Here is a 21284-nt window from a genome sequence, read left to right on the forward strand (position 1 = left end):
AGCACAAGGTATTAATAATTTTGGGGCTCAACACAATACTCTTTACCTGATCATATCTATTCCTGATTCATATGTCTATATTTCTGCTTCAGCATATTTAGCAGAATATTGGCTACATAATTAAAAAGGAGAACAGGACAGGTTGTAATGTTACTTGATAGTTGTATAAACAAATCATAAGCCTGAGAAGTGACATTTTAACAATCATCAGCTAATTGAACTGAAACTTGTAAATAATTGGGGAGGTATGACCTCTGCTTGAAGAATGTAGTCCTGCTCCTTCAGCGTAACCATAATTCTGCTGCCTGAGTCATCAATTCCCATGCTGCCTGTTGTTCTCTGGATGGTGATGCTGTACACATGCATCATGCAACAGTGACACAAATGCAGTTTATTAAGCCACTTTCATCTCTCGTGAAAGTAAATGCTACTGCTGATGCCTGCTGCAAAGTCATCTATATCAGCTGAAAAAGTTCTGCTATTGTTGTCATATTATGGGCCATAATCCTTCAGAGTGCTGGAAAGAGAAAACAGTGCCAGCTACTGGTTGAATTGAAAAATGGGCTGTTTTGGGGGTGCCTAATATGCATTTTGCTTTTTTTTTTTTCTTTAATTCCATCCTCAGCAAAACGTCTATTCTATAGCAACAAATTTTAAATATATAGTTTCATCTCCTTGGCATCAGTAGGACTAATGCACAAGTTTACATCAAAATGCTGCCTGAATAGCAGTCAGGTGTGGGTAGATGCCCTCCATCCCATGCATGTCAGTTCTTTGTTCCTGATACATTAAGCAGATACACCTTGTAGAATGATTGTACTCTCTAAACCAGCTGCAAACTAATTGCATTTTGCTCTCCACTGTCAGGTCATTTCTTTCTTATTTTATTTTTAGTGGGAACTGCAAAAGGGCCAGGTGGTGCCTGACAAAGAACAGGGTTGTGAGATTTTGTCCAAACAAGATCCTAGAACATCCATTTCTGAGCAGACAATTTCTTTATATATGACTTTACCATGCATTTCAGTGAGCAAATTCAACACCTGCTGCATTTACCCTTAACCACAAAAATTGTCCTTCAGGGGCTCAGCTTAGACTTCCAAGAAACTTTCTAGCCTCAAAAATTGTGGGAAAAGCTCAAGAATGTGACCTCAATGTCACAGGACACCCCACTGTGGACAAACCTTTTAGGTGACTGATCTCGTGCTCTCTTTTGGGATGCTTTGAAGCACCCCCAGTTTGTACACTGACCCTACTTGGAATGTCATTGCCACTCTATGCAGATGGCAGATGCTTTCCAACAGACACATATGTGTGTGGATTTTCCTAGCTGGATTTTACGGGAAGGTTTCCTGGCTCACTGGTCTCACCAAACAGTCTCTTTTTCTTGCCTTAGCAAGGTCTTGCCCCTGGGAAACGCAGCTATTTCCAGCTTCCATCCCTCTTTGAATTCCCAAGTTACCAGAGGCTGTTTCACAAAAGCAGGATCAGGTCAAGAGCAGTATCTCACACCAGATGTGGCACGCTGTGGCTCGGTGCTCTCAACTTGTGCTGCTTTGGAGCCGAATGCCTCCAGCAGCCACCAAGGTGGCCAGCTCCTCCTGGGAGCCAGAGCCCTGAGCTGAGATCCACTGCTCATCACAGATTAAGAACCAGCTATCAAGGGTCTCCTGAGCCAGTCTGCTCCATGGTACTTTTAGGAAGCCAGTAAAAAAGGTGGTTCTTGCACACACGAGATAATGTGTGCTGATCTAAGCTCTGTTATACATCTCCACAGCTCCATTTTAGATGTAAGCTAGAGAGTCAGTCACTGGGGGGTGAATGTATGACTGAGACAACTCAAAAACTGACTATAGTGTCCGTATAATAGGCTTTGTCTCTGCCTGAATTTGCAAATAGCCTGAAATATTGCCTCTGAGGAAATATGAACTAGCCCATTCACCTTACTGGGATGTTTAGAAACAAAAAGCACAAAATGAAACACTGAAAAAATTGAAGTACGATATAAATAAACCAAAATTGTCTCAAAATAAGCAACAGTAATAATAGTGCCCATGTTGAATGATTCATTTTCCTATTTAGTCCAATACTTGTATATTTTAAAATAATCTGCAGCTGTCTCACAAATGTTGTAGTATTTAGGTGCTTTGCAACAAAGCTTGAGCCTTGCCACCTGTCAACTATTATGGTCGTGGCTGTGATTCATATGTCTATGGTGTATGCCTGAATTTCTCTGAGTGTATGTGAGTATTTGAAAATCAGACTTTGACTTACAAGGTAACCATCCCAGAGGATCCAAATCCCTTGACAGAACTGTTGAGCAACACAGACCTGCACAAAAATCAGACTAAACAGACCAACTCTCTAGAATCCCAATCTCTGCCTGATTCTTCAAGACCTCTCTTACATCAGTGTTTTGTGAAGGATAACTGTTTGTGATCTCTGTTGACCTTCACAGGGGAGAACTCACAGGCAGCAGGAATGCAGTTCCCTGCCCACTGTAATTCTCAACAGCAAGCTGGAAGCTCTGCCATGGGGACAGGTATACCATTCATCACTCACAGAATCACAGAACCATCTAGGTTGGAAAGGACCTTGAAGATCATCTAGTCCAACCGTTAACCTAGCACTGACAGTTCCCAACTACCCATATCCTTAAGTGCTATGTTGGCCCACCTCTTAAACCCCTCCAGGGATGGGAACTCCACCACCTCCCTGGGCAGCCCATTCCAACACCCAACAACCCATTCTGTAAAGAAATGCTTCCTAATATCCAGTCTGAACCTTCCCTGGTGCAACTTGAGGCCATTACCTCTTGTCCTATCACTTATTACTTAGTTAAAGAGACTCATCCCCAGCTCTCTGCAACCTCCTTTCAGGTAGTTGTAGAGGGCGATGAGGTCTCCCCTCAGCCTCCTCTTCTCCAGACTAAACAACCCCAGTTCCCTCAGCCGCTCCTCGTACGACATGTGCTCCAGACCCTTCACCAGCTTCGTTGCCCTTCTCTGGACACGCTCGAGTAATTCAATGTCCTTTTTGTAGTGAGGGGCCCAAAACTGAACACAGGAATCGAGGTGCGGCCTCACCAGTGCTGAGTACAGGGGTAAGATCCCTTCCCTGTCCCTGCTGGCCACGCTATTTCTGATACAAGCCAGGATGCCATTGGCCTTCTTGGCCACCTGGGCACACTGCTGGCTCCTGTTCAGCCGGCTGTCAATCAACGCCCCCAGGTCCCTCTCTGACTGGCAGCTCTCCAGCCACTCCTCCCCAAGCCTGTAGCGCTGCTGGGGGTTGTTGTGGCCCAAGTGCAGCACCCGGCATTTGGCCTTATTGAAACTCCTACAGTTGGCCTTAGCCCATCGCTCCAGCCTGTCCAGATCTCTCTGCAGAGCCTCCCTACCCTCGAGCAGATCAACACTCCCACCCAACTTGGTGTCATCTGCAAATTTACTGAGGGTGCACTCGATCCCCTCGTCTAGGTCATCAATAAAGATGTTAAACAGGAGTGGCCCCAAAACCGAGCCCTGGGGGACACCACTCGTGACCGGCTGCCAACTGGATTTAACTCCATTCACCACAACTCTTTGGGCCTGGCCATCCAGCCAGTTTTTCACCCAGCAAAGCGTGTGCCCATCCAAGCCACAAGCAGCCAGTTTTGCCAGAAGAATGCTGTGGGAAATGGTGTCAAAGGCCTTACTGAAGTCAAGGTAAACTACATCCACAGCCTTTCCCTCATCCAATAAGCAGGTCTCCCTGTCGTAGAAGGAGATCAGGTTTGCCAAGCAGGACCTGCCTTTCATAAACCCATGCTGACTGGGCCTGATCATCTGGTTGTCCCACATGTGCTGTGTGATGGTACTCAGGATGAGCTGTTCCATCAGCTTCCCGGGCACCGAAGTCAAGATGACAGGCCTGTAATTTCCTGGATCATCCTTCCGACCCTTCTTATAGATGGGCGTCACATTGGCCAGTTTCCAATCTGTGGGGACCTTCCTGGTCAGCCAGGACTGCTGGTAAATGATGGAAAGCAGCTTGACGAGCACCCCAGCCAGCTCCTTCAGCACCCTCGGTTGTATCCCATCCAGTCCCATAGACTTGTGTGTGTCTATGTGATGCAGTAGGTCACTGACTATCTCCTCCTGGAATGCAGGGGGGTCATTCTCCCAGTCTCCGTCTTCTGGCTGGGGAGGCTGGATTCCCTCAGTACAACTAGTCTTGTTATTAAAGACTGAGGCAAAGAAGGCATTAAGCACCTCAGCCTTCTCCTCATCACTTGTTACCATGTTTCCTCCTGAATCTATCAGGGGATGGAGGCTCTCCCTGGTCTTTCTTTTGCTACTGACATACTTATAGAAACATTTCTTCTTGTCCTTGATTGCTGAAGCTAGAGTAATTTCCAGCTGGGCTTTAGACCTCCTGATTTCCACCCTGCATAGGCTCACAATCTCTTTGTAATCATTGTGAGTCACTAGCCCCTTCTTCCAAAGGCTGTAAACTCTCCTTTTCTCCCTGAGTTCCAGCCAAAGCTCCCTGTTCAGCCAGGGTGGTCTTCTCTGTCGCCAGCTTCTCTTACAGCACCTGGGGACCGCCTGCTCCTGTGCCATTAAGACTTCCTTCTTAAAGAGTGTCCAGCCTTCCTGGACCCCTATACCCTTCAGGATCATCTCCCAAGGGATCCTTTCAAGCAGTGTCACCTTGCCTTGTTTCAGAAAAACAAAAAAACCCGCAAACATTTCTTCATAGCAAAACCACAACAAGTTTTTGTTTGTTATTTGTGGTGACTGTTGTCAGTTTTGATTGTGTCAACAATTTGGAGCGCTTCTAAATATCGGTCTCTGCTTCACCAATTGGTGACAGCTGCGAGTTTTATGTTCTTCATGTAGACCACGCTGTATCATCAGATAAAATGGCAATATTGGCTCCTAATAATGATCTATTTAGCATCGTGTCCTGGTCAGGCCCATATCAAAATATTCTAAAGCTTGTTGATACATCACGGGTTTTTTACATGGGTGAAGGTAGCTCTACTGTAGATCTTGGGATTAGTATCAGAGCACCAGAGCAAGCTTTGACGCTTTCATCCCTGAGTATTTTCTCCTGTCCCCAAGACAATTTATCTTATGGCCATGTACAGACAGTAGCACACTGATGGATAAACAGTATTCCTGCTGTGTCCTGTTTGGGAGCTGTAATTATTACTCAACAAATTACTGGATACCCTGCTGGGACAATATTTAATGTTACCTCAGGTGCACAGGAACTGATTAATTGAATGCCCCTGTAAGCAGGCATTACATTTCACTGGGATTTTATTGTTTTGTCTCCCCTCTGTTGGGTACTTGGAGGGCTTTCTCGTTGCTTAACTATCCCATGTCACGATCATTTACATCTAAGGCAGAGGGAGGAGATCTAGCCCTTCAAAGTCTGTCTGGCACCGTGACTTGGCTTCTGCGAGAGTGTGCACCATGTCAATTAACGTAGATCATGATGGTTAGTTCTTAAACTGATGTGACTAAAGGTTTTCCTCCCTATCTAACCCATACATCAGATTAGTAAAGCCATTTAAAATTACTCTTGGTCACAAAAGAGAACAGTAATCAGGGCACTTTAGCCTCCGAATCCAGATGAATACATCTGAGATGGAGCTTGCCCCTCATACAGCAGTCAGGATCTTGCTAATCAAGATGGGTTAATGGAAGTCTGAGTTTGGACTGCTTGTGAGTTAATCCACAGCAAAAATCTAAATTAGCTGTCTGGGTACAGAGAGCATTAGGATATTTTATAAACCTTTAAACTGCTCATGAAGTTCATGTATTATTCTGCATTTTAAATCAGTCTCATGCAAATCAGCCCCACGGGAGGAAAAAGGGTTAGTTAGATCCTGATTTCTAACCAGCAGTTTTGCTTAAATTGTGTTTTTCCGGCACTGATTTACAGTCCTGGAATATAATTCTATAAGCAGAACTTCAGATGGACTAAAACAACATGGTTGTTATGGCTAGAGGAGTACCGTAATTCGGATCTGCTTCCATTTATGCTGCAGTAAAGGAAGAACTATTTTTGTTCTTTCTGTTTTATTTGGTGGACTTCATCCTGCAGTGGAAGTGGATCTACAGATAACAAGAGATAATTTGGAGCTCCCTGAATATATTTCTGTTAAAGTATAAACATGTTCATACTTTCAAAGTAGTTTTATTAGTGTCTGGCTGCCTAATGCTGATTTCTAGTGGTTTTCATGCAAGGGACTGTGTCCCTGTGTCCCTTGTGATGGTTTCTCAATTCTAATTTCTCTCTCAGGTAACCAGGATTGTTACCTGGATCGATTACCTTAAGGTTCATGATCAGATGTATGCCTGCATGTGTTCATGCTTACTTCTCTTCTCAGTATATCTCAGCCACAACTGAAAATTAGCGACACACACATGGAAAAATTAATCTGATGAGCAAGTCCTCTTTCTTCTTTTCCCTTGTGCTCCTTAAAGACCTTAATTGATCTCAGTGGAGAAAAAATAATAATCAACACTTAAACAATGAGTTTTCGCTTAAGACCCAGGGGGGATATTTTTTAAGCAGCTCATGGTGATTTAGTCATGTGCAACTCGTTTGAACTCAGTGAAAGCTGCAAGCCTAGAACTATGCAAAGCAGTTTGAAATTTGCACATACAGTAATGTATAAACATTAAGTATGAATGCTGTCTACTTCCAGGTAGTTTTTTATCCCACATCTTGTACATGAAGGGGCACCAGTTCTGCTGAGATGTTTAGATGGGAAGACATCAGAAATTACAGTGTTTTACTGCTGGCACCTTCCCAGACAGGACAAAAATCTGATAGTTTCTGTGAAAATTTCCACGTCTGACTCAGTATCTTTTCCTTTGTCTATTAACTTACCTGTAAAGTCTTCTAACTGTAAACAAGTAGTGTCATCAATTTCTTGATTTCTTGGGTGCCTAAAGCAAAAGTGGCTGCCCTTAATGTGGCCTCAAAGTACTGTATTTAATTTGTGTCCTGTTACTCTGCCCAAGAGCACTCTGGATTTCAGTGAGTGTTCTCATTTAGACTGTCAGTCTAGACTTGGTCAGCATTTTTGTTCAGATTAGGAAGATATTTTTGAAGTGAATCTCCTGCCTGTCCCCACTTACTGCACTTTGGTTCACATCAGGGAGCTTTTTCCATGTGCAGCAGTTTGATCCCTGTGGATGAAACTAGGCTGGAGTCTGCACCCTGGGAGCAAGCACACTGATGTACCCCAGCTGCTGATGGGTGCTAGAGCTAATCAGAAGTAGCCCCCCAGAATCCATACAGCATGGACATTGGGCCCTCAGCACCTCCTGCTCCGCTCTAGATCTCCCCATCTATTGCACCACATTGTTTGCTAATGTGGATGTTGATGCTTGTTTCTGGAGTCCTCTAGTGCTCTGAGTCAGATTGGGTTGTGCATGATCTTCACTCTTAGTCAGCATTTCTGGGTGAGACAGGTGGCTACAAACATGTCACAGTCTCAAGCTTCATGGCCACACCAAACCCATTATCGTTCCATAACAAAAACATCACTAATGTAAGGTTTACTACATACGAATGCACAACACAAAATGAAGATCAGAATTTTTCCTTTGGAACTGGCTTGACAAGAGACTTAATGAATAAATGTGTAGCTCCTACTGACACTGGATACCTAATTCAAAAGTCATCCTGCCTGTATTAAAATCATAATTACCAGTAAATGAGAAAAACTTATCCATTTAGCTCATGTTACATTTATTTTAATTTGCTTACTTCTCAGTTTTCGTGCACTGTCAGATTTCGAGTCCCCTGTTGTCAGGTATAATTACTTCAGAGGACTTGGTCAGAAGAACCAAATCATGAAATTTTCAAAATCCCTCTTGATACAGTTCTTCAAACCCTTTTGCCTGTGATAGGAAATTCAGTTAGGGTAACTTGGTAAATGCTTGAAATAATTGAATAAAATCCTACTTTGAGTATAGAATACAGAGGTTCAAAGGAAATTATTTCAAATTTGGAGATTAAAGTAGGAATGCTACATAATGGATCTTGAAGGAGCAGGAAGAAAATTTCCTTTCATTGTGGTGAAATGCTGAGTTCTTTCACCTTCCTGTGCAGTGATTCCGATTTTTTCATTGTTCTATGCTTTAAACCACATTTTAGATTTAATACTATGCCAAATGAGATAATTTATCTTTGACTGCATATTTCTACTTAATCTACTTAACATATTTCTGCTAACCCTGTCAACCATAAATATGACTCTACCCTTATACAGATTTGTTCCAATGCTCATGGCTGTGAGATTACCTCTCCCATCTTTGCTTCTGTAAGCTTTCTTCCATACATAATGACTTACAGCTCAGTCGTGGCTTCTCCAGAAAAAAATTTTGTATGCATCTGATTATGCTGTTGGGAATATAGCATCCCTTCTTAATCAGGAAATGTGTTTTGAGTATACAGCACAACTTCTACCCTAAAATACTTTCCACTGATACTGTATTTAAGCACCTTACAACATGGAGTGTCTGGTTCGCAGGGGTTTTTTTGTGATATAAATAAACAAGAATAGTATTTTGCATATTCTCAAGTTGTATAAATATACGTGAAATGTATCACTCAGGTCCTGTTTCCCCCAGCCTTGCTCCCACTCAGCATATGTTTAACATTGCACCTCTGGAAGTGGTTCCAGCTGGTCTTAATCTTATTCCACATCTCTCACAAGCACTTCAAACTATGCTAGTATTGACACTAATAAATTAAGCGTGCCTGAGAACAATCCTGAGAGCTGATGCCAACTGGCATGAAGCAGTGGGCTGCTGAGGTTTACTGACATCTTTAGGCGGGGAAACACTCCCAGCCTGCAGAAGAGGGTGGCTGGGTCCCCACTGTGCTCAGTAGCAGTTTGGTAGCCCCAAAGTGGAGCAGCACCAGTCCTATGCCTGGGAACCCTTTTGCTTATGGACCATGACAACCCAGGACTTGGAGATCTTCCTGAGTCTTATTTAACTAGTACAGGCATAGCTTTATTCAATGTTTGTGTGCTGTTTTCCAAGGAACTTAATAAGTAGAATTCCCTACAACTTAAGATTCATGTTTCTCTGAGATGGTAAAATTTCACAGCGTTTCTGATAGAAAAATTTAAAAGTTTTCATGCTGCCTAGTTGTCATCCAAGTGAAAAAGTACTAACAGTGTAAAGGGGATAGAATTGAGATGAGATTTTGCATAGCTGTACTGTGGAGTGCTCTAATACTGAGAAAAATCAGAAACATTAGATTTGGAGATCAGTATCAGTGCTGTGTGGTAGAAAATGATTACAGAATTACTTCTTTTAGTTGACTTACAGTGCCAAATTTCTGTGGAAATGCTTTACACTAGGACCCAGCATGAAAGACTGAGAAAAATGTCTGGCTTTGTACCAGAATCAAGGAATAAAGAGGAACAGACATAAAACAAACCTCACTGATTTCTGTTACAGAGGTCTGTTTGCTGTTTTCTATTGCAGTGCTATGATCGACTTTGGTATTGAATTAGTGAATAGTAAGAGAGCTCAATGTAACAGTTTTTGTCTCTTGGATGGGGGGGTTTGCACTGAGATAACAAAAGAACGTAGAAGTGTTACTTTCACTCAGTCTGCTTGAGTAATGGTTTTAGTTGCCAAATCATTCTTATTTTCAGTAGGGAAAGGAAAAAAAAAATCTTTAAACATAAATCAGAGTATATGGCAAATAGTTCTCCCTTCCAAATCAATTATTTTAACACAATGCATTTTTTAGAAATAGTTTCCATTGATTAAACCATATGTAGTGAGACAGAAAGTTCTGACTCATTTTTTTGAAATGATGTATTATAATAAGGGTTGTTCCTGTTTGAAATTAGTATATGTCAACCGAAATTTATTTAATTTAGGCAAAAGAATTGCAACAACATCAATAGATCATACTCTGTTGTGTTGCATTTTTGGCCCACTGAAAAAGATCGTAACAGGAGCTGGTGGTGTTTTTTACCAAATAAAGAAAAAAAATGCCAATCAGTTACTGACTGGCTCATCGGTTTTGGATGGTATCACCTGTGTTCATCATCTTTCCATAATGAACAATATCAGCTGAGAAAAATGGAGAATTTTTCTGCATGAAATAAAAGTGAGGAGATCAGCTAATGTTCTGCTGTTAAACATCCTCTCGATAGGGAGCCTCTGGCTCAGTTCAAGATAATAGACAATGAAGCTCTAAGACAGGAGCAATTTAAATTACATTTTAATCAACTCTCAGGAGGGAAGGCAGCATTATGTGAAACCATTAATAGAAAAACAGCAATGTTTCTTACTCTATCATTTGTGTGCATTATGCCTGAACAATCTGATGAATTAAAAGATTATCTCCTAATTCATTCAAACACTCTTCTGTGATGCTTTGACAAAAATCCCATCCTGCCTTCATGATGCCTTTTCAGAGCAATAACATCAGATAACCAGAGTCTTTGATCGAGTTTCATTGCATTTAAAATCTGATAGAGGGGTGAGGGTTGAAGGCAGTGTAAATGCAGGAGGCAATGTTGTTCTCACCGCTGCACAGTGACATTGAAAACAGATATTTTGGCTTCCTTAGACTTTTACGCACCCTGTCTGTGTTGCTGGAAAGACCTATAATCTGTGCCTGCACTAGAGACTTGGCCTAGAGCCCAGTGACTAGGCTGCATTTTTCATATAGCTTGTTCTTCCAGAAGGCAAACTCAATCAGCAAAACATACCAAACGTAAAAATTATTTAGTGTGAGGTATCACTGACAGAGACGAAATGGCAAGTATGCTGTGTTAATCCCACCTCCCAGGCTGTAAATGGAAATTGCTGATTAAGAGCAGCAAATCAATTTGCTAACTATGGCTCTAAAAATAAGGTGAGCTGCAAGTAGAAAACTAATGGGAAATGGATAATGTGGAATGGATTGATCAATGGAAATGTGAGAAAAGACAAATTATGTGTAACTTTACTTTTCCCTTGGCTAATCAACTTCACGCCCATAGGTAACCAATAAAGGGAGAGGGAGAGATCACATTAATAAAAATTAACCAACCACGCTGAACACTGCTCCTCCACAACCCTGAGAAATTAGTGCAGGAAAGAGAAAAAATGTTTTACATGAAAAAAGCTTGTATTGCCAATAGTCTTGGTTCAGCTGAAATAGATCCACTGTTTGCCTTACGTTATCCCCAGACCCACCAGTCTGTAGTGAGGAGATACTGGGAAGGGCAAAAATGCAGCGAGGGAAGTTACTGGAAAGGGAATGGGTGATGTCTAAGGAGCTTATGCTGAAATATAGGAAATATTAAAGGGTAACCTCTTTAATTGCTCATTGCCGTTACTGGATTTAATTTGTGATGGTGACCATGATCCTGGTTTCACCTCACATGCTATCCCAGTGACTGATTTGGGATTACTTAGGGTGAAAGAAAGTGAAGAACTTTGCCTCTTAAGGTTAGTCAATCTTAGTGAAATTTGGAGGAAACAAAGCAAAAGTAGAACTCCACAGCTCAGAGATGCATTTGGGCTGTCACCCAGATTAGTCTGAACATCTGCAGTTGTGCTGTCTTGTTTTCAGTTCCCTCCTTCTCCTTCTAGATGAGAAACAGCCAGGTGACTCCTGATTTCTTCTGGAGTCAAGCAAATATGTCTGCATGGGGCTCCAATGCTGTTCTTACATCCTTGAAAGCTCGTGTCTCTATGTTGCGCTATGTCATGTCTCAGTTCTTAATCTAAAAACTGCATCAGCGTTTCTCATTCTACCCAAGCATGGGATGGCAGAGAGTCCAGATTGAATCTACACTTTTTAGAGCAAAGGTCTATTTTTCAGATAGTTTTCTTTCATAACAATGGAGGATTTGAACATACTTTTCATTTAAAATGTTGATTTAATAGGTAGTAACCTGTACTAATCTCTATAAAACTGAAAACACTGAAGACATTCCAATTTGGGGAAATCTGGGGGATGTTTGTCTTCAAGAAAGTCAAAACTAAATTTTTTTTTTGTTTTGGCATTTGAAGATCCCCAAAATCTAGTTGCTTTTTTCCTTTTAAATGGAAGGAAAAAAAATATTTTATGCAAAGGCAATTCAAAGCCAGTCCCCCATTTCTTTCAGGAAATATTTACCAACTTCTGACCAGGAATTCCTATCATCAGGAAGTTCAGGATTAAGTCCAGCAGAGAGAGAGGTCCTGCCAGTGTGGGTGCCAGTGCTGTCTTCTACAGGCTGCACCAAGCACTCCGGCCGCTCTGGGCAGCTGACAGCCCTTTTGCAGACCAAAGATTTCACCAGCCCTCCCCTCAAAGCAGGCATGTCCTGATGAAGGCTTGTTGGCTTTGGGCCATTGACTGTAATCATCACAGCGTAACTTCATGTTAAGATCATCCCGTTTTCATGAAGCAGGTCCAATCCCAATGCCATCATGGCAGGTCCCATCCCATGACCATCACAGCTTTGCACAGGCTTTCCACAGCCAGGTATATTTATCAGTGACCGGAGTTCTTTGACAGAACAACATGTCCTCACCATATCCGATAATCTTGCTTGTGGCGCTAATAAGATGTGCGAGGCTTAAAGAGCAGTAATTGTCTTTCCAATAAACATTTAATTGTCTTACATGTAGAACCAGTTTGTGATTAATCCATAATTGGTTTGGCGTGCTGAGGTATATTCTGTGGAGAGATGTTTGTTTATTTGCTTTCCTAAGCATGAGTGAATATAATAAACATGGTCACCGGTCTGCAGTGTTGATATCCAGCACAGATCAAATCCAGCTTGCATCTAATGCCATCAGTTTTCATGGGGCTTCGCTTGATTACTTGGGAAACAGAGAGAGAACTGCGGAGAGGAAGGTCTGAGATGGAGATCCAGTTATGTGTGTGAGATGAATGGGTGACCTTACAGGTGATATGTTCAGTCGAACAAACCAGACGGCCCTTAAACAAAAACCTGAATGATTTTGGAAGCTCTCCCTAGGAATGATGCTTTGGGAGGGTATATAAGTCCTGACTCTGGCTCTAAAAGCTAAACAACCTTGAGGTCCCTGCATCAGGAGGTGACCATACTAATTAGCATTTGTGTTGCATGAACTGTCCGTGTTATCACCAGCGTCTGGATATACAAAGAGCTTTTAATCTGCCATGGCATGTCACCCAAGGAGAACACTGTGCCTGAATCTTCAAAGATGCTCATCTCATCGGCTTCCAGTTGTGTTTATTGGCAACCTGCAGCGTGTTGCCATGCAGCTGGCACGCAAGCTGAGGAGAACATAAACAGCGCAGTTGGGAGACGACACACGCTGCTCCCAAAAAGAAAAAAAAGTCTGAAATACAGCAGCAGTAGCAGAAAAACACACGTTTTGATGAGAATTCCATATGGAAACAAAGCAAAACAGAGAACCAGTCTCCCAAGTGATTATTTTTGTGGCAAACCTTTCCTCTTCCCTGATATTTCCTCTTCAACAAACTTCAGCTGTAATTCCTCACCAGTGACTAAGGTGTCTGGCAGCCTACAGGCATGGGTCTAGCCTGCAGCTGGCCCTTTTGGGCCACCATCCTGCAGGGAAGGGGTGCCAGGCCCACCGTATCTTTACTTTGCCTTTACTAATAGAGGCAGCTCTAGTAGTCCTACAACTCTAAGTCAGCAGCATCCATCAGCTCAGGGCTGTGGCCAGGGCACCCCAGCCATGCTCTGCATACACAGCAATGAACATTAGAGCACAGGCTACTGGTTTGGAGAGCAACAGCAAAGTACGCTGCAGGCCACGTTCTTCCCAGCCTGTTATGCTGGCAAGAAGCTTAACCTCCTGGTCGGCTTTCCTTCCTGTATCCCGCACTCTTCCACCCAGCACTGGCTTTTTTGCACAACATCCAGGTCTTAAGGCGCATGTTTTCTTTTCTAGATGTCACACCAGTCATTCATGAGAGCTGGGGTTTGCTCCAGCAGATACAACCTGCTGACACTGAAAGCACTGCCTGTTTCTTTCCACAAGTTGCATGCAAACTACTCAATCTGCTTTACTCTCCTGCTTCCCTCTGTCTGCTAAGGACTGCAAATCAGGTGCATGCCAGGAAAAATAGACAAGAGGTCATATCTAAATTTCATCTTTCTGGAGAGACCAGCGTGTCAGAAAAAAACAGGAGGTCAAAGGCAACCTTTGCCCCCTCCAGTGTGCTTCAACCTTCTTGACTTCAGAGATGGCTTTTCTCTTCACTGCTTGACCTTCCTTTACTATGTCAGCATCTTTTGCATCCCTGGGCCAAGCATGTCTTACAGTCGTCTTAAGCTCTGCTTTGTGAAAGAGGTATAGTGTCAGTGCTCTGTGTCTGGATCAAAAAAGTACTGACGGAGGGGTCTGACTGAAGTGAGTCAGACCTGGAACAGGCTTGGGCTCTGCTTTTGTAAAACCAGATGTCAAGGATCAGACGTGAAATGGCAAGCAGTTGTTATAAAGTCATTTAGTAAATAAAATAAGTGGATATCACATCCCCAGCTGGAGTCCTTGCAGTCCTAAGTGCTTGAAAATCATTAGTCAGGCTCCAAGAAATCCTGAGATTATCTTAAATAATATGAGATTAGAAAATGCATTTGGGGTTCATTTAGTTGCCTTTTGATATTGAAGCATTAAAGCCTCACATGGGTTATAAACATATTTTTATTAAAAAGCAAAGCAAAGCTTTTCAGCGGGGCTGCTTCCATGTTTAAAGAAAGTGACAAAATGTGGCAGGAATTGCTGAAACAGTTCCCTGAGTTTTTGATCTGGGAAGGAGAGCAGCATCAGATTTTGATGGGTAAGCACCTGGATCCCCTAAATCCACAGGAGCCAAGGCAGCTGCTCCAGATTTACACCTGTGTGAGACCAGAGTCAGAGTAGACTTCTGCTGGCAAAAAATGGTACAATAAATTTAAAATTAAACTTTTGTTTGTTTACCTTCTAATTCCCTCACAGCCCTCTCCATCTTCTATGTCAGTCAGCAAAGCACAGGACAAAAAATGTGGAGTGTTACATAATGAACATGATGTTCATACACTTGGGGTCATGCTTTTTGCAGTAAAGGTGATTATTTGTAGTGAACTCCATTTATACACTGGCATGAAGATCCCATATGAAGATGAGGATTTTCTTTTGAGTTATTCTCGTGTCTTCACTAATGATAAAATCTGTTAATTGATGTAAACCCTAAGTAGCAGCACTGAGGTGTGTTTTGATTAGCCGGGTCCGAGAATTTTAAGAAAGCTGTATGTTCCTTATTGATACACACTATAACTAAATGCACAGCAGTTTTAATTAAATTGTCAGTGTAGTGACAATGACGTTGAGAAGGTTGTTGTACAGTCATTCCTTTTTAATCATGTCTGTTCTTGGTAATTGGGGTAATTCCAGATTTATGAGGATTAGAAGAGCCGTATACCCTAAATTCTTTCTTGGAGGTTCTTGTAAGAGACTGAAAGTATTGTGTCATTGCAGTGAAACCAGAGGCAGGGTAATGACACATAGGTAATTCTCCCTTTTGGAAATCATCTCTTGTCTCTTCTGGGACATTTTCACATCTGTTATATGTGTGCCTAGAGAGAGTCCGGGCTGCTCACAGACGCAGAGACTACACTAGCATGGAGGAATGATGGAAGAGTGTTTCTGAAGCAAAAAAGGGAGACTGCTTACGATGGTAAGACAGTCTCCTACGGTAAAATATTGCCTGTTTTTTAAATGGGACTAATGATTTGGGGCACTTCAATCTAAAACACTGTGAAGGTTGGGGAGTAAGTTTTTAGAGGACAGTTAGTAGCAGCCTGTTCAAAGTCAGAATGCTGTGATGATTCTGACATTGATGCTCGGAAATGGAGGCATCTGTAGCCAGAAGAGGGGTCGGTGGGTGTGTTTGGCGAGTTTGCTTCTTTTTATCCACCACATTTTGCTTCACAGACCATGTACAGAATTTCTATTCAGCCTGTACGCTTGTGCAGGCCAGCGGAGGAGGCGAGGCGGTGGCGATGCCATGTGCCCCTGCCTGCAGCCCCGCTGCTGGTGCCTGCCCTGGGCAGGGTTAGCTCAGTGCCGCTGTCCCCCATGTGCCAAACTCGGTGCTGCCTGCCTGCACCAACGGGATTTTCATTAATAGCCGTACAGTGATTCATTGCTTCTCCCTTAAACAGCAGTGTGTAATTAAAGCTAGTAGAAAACAGGCCTTGAAACATGACCTGAGAAACGAGGTCTCTGGGTGGGATGAGAGGGAACGGCCAGTGCTGTGGCTCTGTCTTGCGTAGCAGGGGGCACCACACACTTAACGCAAGCCCTTACGTCTCCTGACTCCATCTCTGGTTTGAATAACAGCCTTTTTCATATATCAAAGTGAAGGAACGAGGTATTGCTGTATAGATGTCATTCCTGTTCCTCAAGTGCCCGTCCCTCCTGCATGGGGGGATAGATCACCCTGTACTCACCGTGACATGCACTAAATTACTTTATAACTACTGCCTTTTCACAAGTCTGATTCTTGACATCTGTTTTTACAAAAACAAAGTCACACCTTAACTATCTGGATGGTAACACATTCACATGCTGAAATCCTCAGCCCAGGTAAAATTTCCACTGATCCCAATGCAACTCTTATTTGCGAGATTGAGGGTTTAATTCCTCAACTTAATAAACACCTGCTGTAAGGGGTGGAAGTCAGGAGAGCCAGGCGCTGTGCCGGGAAGCCCTGGGTTGCAGGCAGTGGCAGCACAGCCCTTCCCGGTGTCACTGGGGCTGAGGTCGCATCCAGCATGGCTGGAGCTGAGCAGGAGCGCAGGGTCTTCCGCCTGCCCTGCACAGGGCCACGTTTTACCCACCAGGCCAGTTAGCTTATGGGTACGGACACCCTTTCAACAAAAATCTCATTCACTCAAGATTGCCTCATGTTTCTGAAGGAAAATGCATAAATGAAAATATAAACAGCAAGCAGAAAGGAGTAATTAACGTCCAGTGCACATGTGCAGCATCGCTGATAATGTTGCCTGGTAACAGAGGAAGGGATGGCAGAGCCCCACCAGGAGCCAGCAGCAGCCTGCAAGTCCTCTTCAAGGCTGAGCTTTTGCCCAGGGGAAAGGGAGAGCCCCATAGACAGCGCTCTCCTCCTTAGCGACCCTCATATACAGACGTACATGCATGCATACATGCATACATACATTTCTTTTGGGGCTGCAAAATGCCATCCTGAATAAATAAATACATGCGCTCTCTTTTAATCTCATGCTAGACACTTGTGTTTTGCTATGAGGTGCCTACAAAGGGCTTTGAATAGCAGTATGTTCCAGCGAGGAAAATTTTCGCATCCTGTTCCTTTGATCATGATGGCATGGTGAGAAGGAAGCAGACTGTCTTCATTTCTGTAACGAGGTAGGGTGCCCAACTTGACAAGGAAAAACAGTTCTTACCCTACCAATTTGCTTTTTATGACCTAAAGAGCATTAGAACGATTTATGCATTCGTAAGTGCATTAGAAAGAGGCTTGAAAAGAAAATTGCCAAATTCCTCGGGAATCAGCATTCTTTTTCACTCCTTAGCATATTCCATTATATGAAATTATAATATCTTTTCCCTGGTTTTCTTTCCTATGTTTTCCACAGTTACAAGGCTATTGTAATTTTGTATTCCTCCTGCAGTACATGAAACTGTTACCTAAAATTTGAATTCAGTGAATAAGCAAAAATATTTTATTATTACAGCAACTACCAAGGCCACTCCTAAATTTACGCTGCTGGCAGATCCCAGCAAAGATTTTTGGTTCAGCCACTCTCAGTCCCACCCAGTGCTGAGGACATGAAACCCAGGATGGAGTCCACCCACAAACAACATGCATTGTCAAGTCAAAAGTGTGCTTGGAAACAAAATTTCGATCTCATAAGGACAGAACTAATTGTATTCGTCTTTGATGCTGAGGCGAGTCAGTCAGATTATAAATGGTTCTCATCAGCTCTCCCAGAGGTCAGAATCTGCATCTGAGTGGCACCCCAAAAGGATGTATGGCTTTTTTCCTTTCAAAACTATCTTGTGAATTCAAATAAATCCCTTCCTGCCAGAGATGTGCCAGAAAGTGCTGGTGGCCAGCATGAGCTTGTAGAAACCATCTACATACGCATCTATATAAACTGATTTTTGCAGTTCATTCAAGAAATAGTTTAATTCTCTCAGTAATACCTAAATGTTTTATTAAAATGTTGATGGCATTGGCTGGAAAGGAAATAAAAGGATTTCTTTATTTATAAAAAGCCTGTAAGTAATTACCAGTTCGTGCCTAGGAAACTATGCAACTGCAGTTAAAGCTTCAAGACCTTTTTTAGCATATACCTCTAGCTATTTCTTAGAGTGTAGAAGATCAGAATTAAGAAAACCTATTAAACAATTTAATGGCAGGTTTTACAGTAACTGTAATCTAATAAAAGATTAACCCCTCACAGCAGATTTATATATGTTGCCAGTAGAAGGTTTTTGACTGAGCCATTAGAGGTGTTGCTTCCATCACAGGCTAATGGCTAGATAAATAAAACAAGCTCATCATAAAAGAATTTAAGAAGGCTTTTTTATAGTAATAAAAATTAATTGTCTACAATCAAAGTGAAAATATGAGTACACAAGGGAGATCCATTATTTGAAGGGAATCATAAAAATTGGTAGGAGAATGAAAAAGTTACAACACATGCAATGTGATACCTTTCATCACAATCCTAGTATCCTATGAACAGAAGAAATACCAGCTTTGTTTTTAAATTATAGCAACACTAATTGAAGACAATAAAGAATAAAAATGTAATCTTTTAAAGGAACTTTCAATTTATAGACTGCATTATTCAGAGGTGGAGTGCTGAATCCACTGAAAACCATTTCATGTTTAAAATCCTGACCTGTACAAGTTTTCAGAAATGATATGCAGCCCCAGTTCTAATTACTTGTGGTACACGGGATCAGTGGATTTTCTGTTTGCTTGGGATTATCACAGGAGCAACGAACAGGGCATTTCCAAGCAAGAGACCTAGTGAAATATTACCTAACGCATTGAGTAGCCATGAGATTGGAGGGAAGGTTAGATACCCTGAAAGGTGCTTTTCTGCAACTCTGAAGCCGTGAAATTGAACAGCAGCCAACCCCTTTAAAAGACTACGCAGTAATGAACTGTAAAAAGGGGGGGAGTTCAGTGTGATGCTGCTTTATAAACAGTAGGAGAGAGATTTTGGCTAGCAGACAAACTCCTTCTAGCATCGTGATGAAGCACACATCATCTTCCTGCTGGGATGCTGCCCATTAGCATCAATCCAGACCACAGAGCCTTGGGTCTTCCAAAGGAGTCTTTTACGCTAATGACATTAAGAAATATAAATTCAGATAGCACCTTTTAACCTTGTATGGCTTCTTTGTGTGTTTTATTATTACTAAACACAACTGTAATCACAGTAACAACTATCTGGAGGGGGCAGTAAAGTTAGGACATGGAAACACAGTGCACCTCCACAAACTGGTGTCAGGTTGATCATCTGATCTTAGTGGGAGCATCAAGGCATGGCAGTTGGGTTGCTGTTAATAATGAAAAATACAGCTCCATGACTTCCTATGCTGAGGAAGAAAACGTAACCAGCAAAGCCTGTTTATTTTCCCCTTCTTTATTTGCTGTGGTCCTACGCTCATGTTTTTTCCAGAGCTGCGATTGCCACACAAAACACATGGCAGTGTTGATAGCCGTAAGGAAGGGATTCAGTGGAGGTTGTGAATGGTGTCCTCCCTCGTTCTCAATGTAGAACAGAACCTGGTTTGCTAGGGTTTCTCCCTGACCACCTGCTCACTTCGAATGTTTTCTGATGATGATCTAGCAGACTCAATGCCAACTGTCAGAACTTTTGTTTAATGTCATACTATGAAATGGATTGAGCCATGGCAGCCATGGGGAGTGACAGAGAAAAACAAGTAAGCACAGCAGGATGGACTTAGGTACCATCTGGCTCCAGGAGTTTTTCATTACCTGGGTTTTCTCGTTTTCTCCAAATTGCTTCTGCTGGGGAGGGATTACCCCCCTGGAAATCAGATCACTTTTGTAAGGTGCTAGAACACATATGAACATACTTACAGTGTTCACATTTTATGATCTCTGCCTAGGAACTTTCAGTTTGAATAGGGGTGGGATAAAACTTATGGACAACTTAATTTTTCTTTCACATAAAATCTAATACATTTCTAATTTTGGCTATTTTGTTAGAACTGTGCTCTTTGGACCAAATTTTTCCATCATTGTACATCAAAACATTAGTTCCTAGGAGCTGAATTTAGTCCAAAAAAGGGATGAGTCAACAAATAAAAAAGTGGGGGAAAATTTCCTGTAAGATATTTCATCCTGGGTATTGAGATGTGAGTAACCTTTATAATGCCAAATTTAGAAGCACATAGACCCTGTTTGCCTCCATTTTACCCGTGGTTGGTCCAGCATATTTTGCTTAGCCAGGAGTCATTCAAATAACCCTTTAAAAGTTTGGCCAGTTTCATCAGTCTTCATGAGCCTACTGGGCCCACCTAGTCGGTTTGGAAAGCACCAAAATCAGATCCTCAGGAGATCTCCAGTATGGTTTTATTTCTCAGGAGCTAAAAATTCTCACAGATAGCAAGGTTTATCTACTGATGGCTAAGGTATTGTTTCACCTTAGTGAAATATTTGAGCCAGAGTCTTGGCTATTCCAGTTCTTCCTCGGTGCTGTTATCTGCAGCACCACTTAAACTGAAATATAAACCTGATGGTGACCTTATGCGCAGCTATGAATTTCATTTATCTTACACCTGCATTCTCAAGTGCCTGTGATTTTATGGCATACTAGAGGAAACATGACTCATAAGGATCTTGGGTACCCAGATCTTTGTGTTCGCTTGTATGAAAAGCTGTTGAAACTGTAAGGTTTCTCATGTGTCATGCGTATCCATGTTCCATATACCCCCTCCACTTATAGCATAACAACAAGAACAAGATGCAGTCCTAGAAACTGACAAAAATGCAAACCTCAAAGCTGCCAAATTAAGTAAATTTGTCAAAGAAGCAGTGAAAGCATCTGCAGGCTGAATCTCATGAATTTCATAAGGAAGAGAATTCCACCAAATTGGGGCCAGGCACATTCCAGATGGCACAGATGGTTTAGCAAGTGACAGATTGGAAACAGAACCCAAATTATAAGCAAGTACATAAACAGAAATCAAAATTTCTCCAATAGGTAGGAGTCAAAGTCTGAAGGGTCTTCAGAAACAATAATA

The 21284-nt window shown here is 42.2% G+C and overlaps 1 protein-coding gene across 4 annotated transcripts in view; it reads left to right on the forward strand.

Annotated features, from left to right (window-relative positions):
- The window catches only part of TMEM108 (transmembrane protein 108), a 173792-nt gene that overhangs the window by 112660 nt on the left and 39848 nt on the right, over positions 1–21284 (forward strand). The window contains exon 1 of one of the 4 annotated variants that reach the window (XM_074849695.1): positions 2505–2539. The exons of the other annotated variants lie outside the window; for them this stretch is intronic. Within the exon in view, the coding sequence (XP_074705796.1) occupies positions 2530–2539 (10 nt within the window). The 5' untranslated portion in view covers positions 2505–2529. Of the gene's footprint in view, positions 1–2504; positions 2540–21284 lie in introns of those variants that run through there. 4 annotated transcript variants of the gene reach the window in all.

The sequence above is a fragment of the Strix aluco genome, chromosome 1 (assembly GCF_031877795.1).
Source record: "Strix aluco isolate bStrAlu1 chromosome 1, bStrAlu1.hap1, whole genome shotgun sequence".
Lineage (NCBI taxonomy): Eukaryota > Metazoa > Chordata > Aves > Strigiformes > Strigidae > Strix > Strix aluco.